General features: G+C 40.5%; 1 protein-coding gene across 1 annotated transcript in view; it reads right to left on the bottom strand.

Moving 5' to 3' along the window:
• Positions 1–595: 595 nt before the first annotated feature.
• LOC106881393 (zinc finger protein 236) overlaps positions 596–7,141 on the bottom strand; it is a 13,676-nt gene continuing 7,130 nt past the window's right edge. The window contains exons 5-6 of the mRNA XM_014931769.2: positions 4,122–4,323; positions 596–2,760 (exon numbers count right to left, since the gene is read on the bottom strand). Of these exons, the coding sequence (XP_014787255.1) occupies positions 1,907–2,760; positions 4,122–4,323 (1,056 nt within the window). The 3' untranslated portion in view covers positions 596–1,906. The remainder of the gene's footprint in view (positions 2,761–4,121; positions 4,324–7,141) is intronic.

Genomic DNA, 7,141 nt, shown 5'->3' with positions numbered 1-7,141 from the left:
CTACTCTAGGCACAAGGCCCAAAATTTGGGGGAGGAGACCAGTCAATTAGATCGACCTAAGTATGCAACTGGTACTTAATTTATCGACCCCCCGAAAGGATGAAAGGCAAAGTCAACTTCAGCGGAATTTGAACTCAGAACATAAAGACAGACAAAATATCGCTAAGCATTTCACTCAGCGTGCTAACGTTTCCGCCAGCTCGCCATCATTTTCCCAATATTAAAATACCAAATAAAAATGACAAACACAGTTGTAGAAGCAAATACTGCCACCACATTTCCACTATTGAAACACTATTACCAACTCTACCACCACCATAGTAACTTTCAGCATTGCTACTAACACAACCACCATTAATACCACCAGCCCCACAATTACCACTACTCCCACAACCAACACCAACACCACTCCAAATGCCATGAGCATCATCACTTTCTCTAGTGTTACCACCACCACCACTACTACCCATACCACTATTTCACCACATCAACAACCACTACTACTACTACTACTACTACTACTAGCATCATTACCACCACTGTTACCACTGCAGACATTTAAAAAAAAGTGATAAACAAAACATTGAAAAACAAATACTTTTATATTATTTTAATTTTATAATACAATTTGTTAGAGAGCAGCTTCCAATAAACAAACACTGGCTGGTAGAATCACAGACAGAAGATTGGTACCAATTGCGGCATCAGCAATAGAAGACTAGTGCCAATTGTTAGGGCCAACACTACCACTTGTATGGGTCATAGACATAGGCTAACACCAACTGTTAGAATCACAGCTAATGCACAGCTAGTACTAGCCCCAAGAGTCACAGCCAAAACATTGGCACCCATTATTAGGGTCACAAACAAAACACTAATGTCAATTGTATGGGCCACAGGCAAAAGTCCAGTGGTGCTTATTATAATGCACAGCAGTCCATCAGTTGTCACACAACAGAGACAATAACCTGTTGCCAGCTGTCAGAGAATAAGGACTGACTTGGCGCCAGACATCAGACAAAAGACCTCTTGGTGCCAACTGTCACACAGCAGATGAGACAACAGTCTGGTGCTAAGACAACACAAACAGCAGTCTGGTGTCAGCTGTCAGGCAACAGAAATAGCAGTCTGGAGCCAACTGTGAGACAACAAAAACTGATATGGTACCAGCTATTACCTAACAGATGAGAAAATAATCTGGTGTCAAAACAACAGAGACAGCAGTCTGGTGTCAATTGTCAGACATCAAGGACTAACCTGATGCCAAGTATCAGATAAAAGACCTCTTGGTGTTGTCACCCAACAAGTGAGACAACAGCCAGGTGCCAAGACAACAGACAAAGCAAGCAATCTGGTGTCAGCTGTCAGATAACAGGAACACAGCAGTCTGGTGCCAACTGTGAGGCAATAAAAGTTGATTTAGTACCAGGCATCAAATAAAAGACCTTTTGGTACCAGCTGTCACATAACAGATAACCAGGGGCCAGGATAACACAGACAGAAGTCTGATGCCAACTGTAAGACAATAAAGAATGATAACATGCCAGGCATCAAATATATGACCCTTTGGTGCCAACTAATATACTACATAGAAGTAGTCTGGTGCCAAGACAACAGAGACAGCAGTCTAATGCCAGTTGTTGCACAACAAAAACTGATCTGATACCAGGAATCAAGTAATAGCCTTCTCTTGATGCCAGATGTCACATAAGAGACAGCCTAGCAAAATATTCCCAACAATGTGATGTCACCATTTTGATTGAGTGGTCTGGCTGGCTGGTTAACTCATGAGCCAGAAATGGGTGAAAGGGGTAGACACAGAATTGAGCTAAGGTGAAGTTTGTGATGAACAACAGATAAATGACAAGATAAGTGAGAGAGAAAGTCAAAGTGTTGAATAATGTCCTCAACTGATCACCATATTAGCTGCAGGCTCTCCATCAGTAGATGAGGAATTAACCTCAGTGAGAGCAACAGTAACCTGTTGCTCTGGGTGCTGTTCCTGTTGTCGTTGTTGTTGGTCTACCGTTTCATTCGTCGTTGCTAACTCTGATGTTTCTGCTACTGCTTCAACTTTTGCAGTTGTTGCTGTTGCTGTTGTTGTTGCGGCTGTTGTTGTTGTTGTTGTTGTTGCTACTTCGGCAGTAGTTTCCATGACTGTTGCTGCAGCTGACAGTGTTGTTGTTGTTGTTGCTGTTGTTAATGCCACTGTGTCTGTTGCAATTGCTGCCTCTGCTGTTGCTAATATTGCCGTTTCTGTTGTGGTTGCTACAATGGCCTCCGTTGACTCCACTGGAGCTTCTTTCATTTGCATTCCCAACACCAGATCTGAACTTTGCACAACACTTTCAGTCAATTCCGACAATGACTGTTCAACAACAGGCGTTATCATCGTTGTTGGTGTCGTTGTTGATGTTGTCATGACATCAGCACTGACGAATGTCATCTCGCTCACTGTGATAGCCTGGCTGGTTGGTACCATGATGTGATGTTTTGTCATCATCAGGTTTTCTGTGAGATTCTGCCCAAGTTCCTTCACCTCAAGCACTCTTTCTTCTACTACTCCATCCTCTTGTCTCTCCCCTCCACTTCCTTCCCCTTCTTCTCCCACTGGTTCTGAAACCCCTGTCCCTTCAGCCAGCACGCAGCTTGGATCTGCACGGATATCCTCAAACTGCTCCGTCTGAGATGCAGCAGCAATTTCAGAGCCAGTCAAAGGATTGCTTTCAGTCAGCATTATTTCACCATCTTCAGAATCTCCTGCAAAGTGAAAAGAGGACCGGATTAGTAAAGAGGGAGACATACAGACAAAGAAAGCTTTTGGTAAAGAGAAAGAAGAAAAATTGAAAAGGAATAGCCAGAGATTAAATAGACAGACATATATACAAACATGAAGGAAGATAAGCAGAAAGGCAGAGAGGCTACAAAAAAGAGTAAGAGGACTCATTATGGCTTTATGCCATAATCTGCCATATATATGCTATAACACCTCACCTGTGAGGTGTTATAGCATCTTCAGAACAGATTTTACCACCTTTTTGTCTCATCTTTTGTCTCCCCACTGCTTTTAGTATTGTCAACACATAGTGCCCTATGAACCCCATTTCATGCCCATCACAGTGCAGATAGGAAACCAATTTCAAGTCAGTGTTTCACTCAAACTATGAAAATAGATATTGTGCGTCCAACGAACCAAAGTGAAATAGTGATAAAACATAAAAGGACCAGATACAAAGTAGATAGACAGTAAAATATAAGGGAATGGTGAAGAGGGGGTGGGAGACAGACAGAGAAAGAGAAAGTAAAATATAAAGGAACAAAGAAGACAGTGAGAGAGAGAAAGAGAGTATGATATAAGGAAATAGAAGAGAAAAGAAGAGAGAGAGAGAGAGAGAATAAAATATAAGGAACAGAAGGGAGTAAGAGGGGAAGAAATACATAAAGGGAGAAGAAGAGTGAGAAATAGATACAGTAAAATATAAGGGAGCATGAGAGTGAGAGAGAGAGAGAGAGAGAGAGAGAGAGAGAGAGAATAAAATATAAAGGAACAGAAGAAAGAGAAAGAGAGAGTAAAAGTAAAGGAAGTAAAAGTAGAGAGAGAGAAAGAGAAAGAGAGAGTAAAATATAAGAAAACAGAAGAGAAAGGAAGAGTAGAAGGAAAGAGAGAGAGAGAGAGGTAATAAAATATAAGGGAACAGAAGGGAGTGAGAGGGGGAATACATAAAGGGAGAAGAGGAGTGAGAAATAGATACAGTAAAATATAAGGGAGCATGAAAGAGAGAGAGAGAGAGAGAGAGAAATTTAAGGGAAAAGAAAAGAGAGAGAAAGGGTGAGAGATATAATAAAACAGAAGTGAACAGAAGAAACAATAAAATATGATGGAAGAGAAGAACGGGGAAGAGACATACATTTAAGATATAATAGAAGTGGCGGTGGAGGGAGGAAAAAAGTGAGTGAAGTATAAGTGAGTAGGGGAGGGGTAAAGAGAGAAAAGAGAGAGGGAAATATGAGAGAGAGAGAAATAATGAAATAAAACAAGAGAGAGACATATAATGAATGAGAATAAATGTCGTCATCATTACCGTCACTGTCATCATCACTAACATTATCATTACACTTACCTGTGAGGTTGAGTTGTTCCACAGTGATGTTGACCTGCTGTGAAGTGTCCATGGGTATCTGTTGGGACCCTATTGTGATGTGCTGGCCATCAACTGACAAGGATGTAGGGATCTGGATTCGAGCTTCTGTCGTCCCTGTTGACGTCGCAATGGTTAATGCCTGCTCAATCATTGTAACTTCACACTTCTGCTTTTGATGTTCCTGTCAAAAGTGAGAGGTAGAGAGAGAGAAAAGAAAACAAACAATATTACTTGGTCAATAAATAGCATAAGGATAAATTATTCTTTTCTACTCTGGCACAAGGCCTGAAATTTTTTTGGCGGGAGGGGGCCAGTCGCAACTCCAGTACACAACTGGTACTTAATTTATCGACCCCAAAAAGATGAAAGGCAAAGTCCACCTCAGTGGAATTTGGACTCAGAACATAAAGACAGACAAAATACCACTAAGCATTTCACCCAGCATTCTAACGGCTCTGCCAGCTCACCATCTTCTAACTTTGGAATATTGACAAAGGCACAGGTATGGCTGAATAGTAAGAAGCTTACTTCCCAACCAAATGGTTTGGGGTTCAGTCTCATTGCATGGCACCTTGAACAGGTGTCCTCTACTATAGTCTCAGGCCAACCAAAGTCTTGTGAGTGAATTTGGTAGACGGAAACTGAAAGAAGCCTGTTGTATATATCTTTTTATTCTTTTACTTGTTTCAGTCATTTGACTGTGGCTATGGTAGAGCTCTGCCTTGAAGGATTTTAGTCAAACAAATCAACCCTAGGACTTTTTTTTAAGCCCTGTACTTATTCTATCGGGCTCTTTTGCTGAACCACTAAGTTATAGAGATGTAAATGCACCAACACCAGTTGTCATGCAGTGATGAGGAGACAAACAGACAGAAACACACACACACACACACACACACACACACACACAACAAGCTTCTTTCAATTACCATGTACCAAATCCACACACAAGGCTTTGGTTAGCCTGAGGCTATAGAAGAAGACACTTGCCCAAGGTGCCACGCAGTGGGACTGAATCCAGAACCATGTTACTGGGAAGCAAGCTTCTTAAGACACAGCAATACTTCTACCTATATGCATGTGTGTGTGTGTGTGTGTGTGTGTCTTTGTATCTGTGTTTGTCCCCCCACCACTGCTTGACAACTAGTGCTAGTGTGTTTACATCCTTGTAACTTAGCAGTTCAGCAAAAGACACTGATAGGGTAAGTACAGGCTTTAAAATAATAAGTACAGAAGTCAATACATTTGACTAAAATTCTTCGAGGCAGTGCTCTAGCATGGCCACAGTCTAATTACAGAAACAAGTAAAACAGAAGAGATAAAAGACACCAGGTAAAAGTACTTAACCACCAAACTGTATTAATTAGTCTTTTTATAACTTGCTTTGTTTTGACTTTAAACAAAAAATAAATAAAATCATTTATATATACCAGACAATGCTTCTTGATAACTACATTACTCTATAATGATAAATAATGGCAGCAGCAACAACAACAACAACAATGCTTTCTGATTTAGGTACAAGGCTAACAATTTGGAAGGGGGAGGTCTTGGCTGGAATCACTGACCCCAGTAACAATCTGGTACTTTTTCATTGATCCCAAGAACACAGAAAACAAAGTCAGCCTTAGAAGAACATTGGCAGAAGGTTGCACATTTGGGGAGTGGAGTTTGTCAGTTAAAGTGACCCTTGTACTTGACTTGGACTTTGTTTTATTAATGCTAGAAAGACAAAAGTCAAAACTGACTTTGGCAAGATTTGAACTTAGATCATAAAGAGCTGGAACAAATACTGCTAAAGCTTTTTGTTCAATACTCAAATGTCTGCCAATTCATCCAAAAATTTCTTTTGACTAAATAAAAGATTGTTTGTAATTTGTAATGTGGCTGATAGGAAATGTGCAGAAACCTGTTGTTGTTGTTGTGTGTGTGCACATGTGTGCGTGCATGTGTGTGTGCATGCATGTGTGTAAAAAAGGGGGTGGGCTGTAAAGTTCATAGACTGACTATGAATGTGTGATTCCAGAGTTGTGAAATCATGCATGCATTAATTACAATTCCTTTTATTAATAACAGCATTGTTTCTTCCCAGGTAAACTAACATTTGACTGTTCAAAGAAGACTTCAAAAGTAACAAGTAGCGACTTCTCATGAAAATTGACAAAATTTGGAATTGTGGTGTTAACAGGTACCTGCAAAAAAAGGGTTTAGCCTCCAGCAACATTCATGCTGACATAGTTGCTACTTTACGGAAGGACACCCAGCTTTATCAACAGTGCAAAAGTGGGGAGAGGGGAAGGGAAAATCTTGAAGATGACCCCCCCCACCAAGGCCTTGATCATGCTCACCACATGATGATAGATGACAGGCATTTGACTACAAATCAAATAGCCAATGCTATAAACATATCCCATGGGAGAGTTGAGAATAACCTGCACAATGAACTTGGCATGATGAAAGTTTCTGCTCAGTGGGTGCCATGTCTTCTGATACCTGATCAAAATGGCACTAGGCTGATCACACCACAGAAAAATTTGACATTGTTTGAGGCAGATCCAGCTGGTTTCCTAGAATGTTTCCTAACCGAGGATGAGTGTTGGGTTCATCACTTTGAGCAAAAAACAAAGACAATCTATGTAGTTGAAGAAGGCCATGGTAAAATTCCCGATGGTCAGACATGTTCTTGCAAAATATTAGATATGAATATTAATTTTTAATTTTGGCCACAAGGCCAGCAATTTCAGAGGAGGAGGTAAAACGATTACATCCACCCCAGTACTCAACTGGTACTTATTTTATCGACCCTGAAAGGATGAAAAGCAAACTTGACCTCAGCAGAATTAGAACTCAGAATGTGAAGATGGATGAAATACTGTTAAGCATTTCACCTGGCATGCTAATGATTCTGTCGGCTCACCACCTTACTGGAAATGAATATTGGCAATGAATAATGGAAGCAAAGTTGAAAACAAAAAAAAAAGCAATAAACAAAAAAAAAA

Source organism: Octopus bimaculoides, chromosome 10 (genome assembly GCF_001194135.2).
Source record: "Octopus bimaculoides isolate UCB-OBI-ISO-001 chromosome 10, ASM119413v2, whole genome shotgun sequence".
Lineage (NCBI taxonomy): Eukaryota > Metazoa > Mollusca > Cephalopoda > Octopoda > Octopodidae > Octopus > Octopus bimaculoides.
The sequence above is the reverse complement of the archived record's forward strand: the minus strand, read 5'-3'. Positions and strand labels throughout refer to the sequence as shown.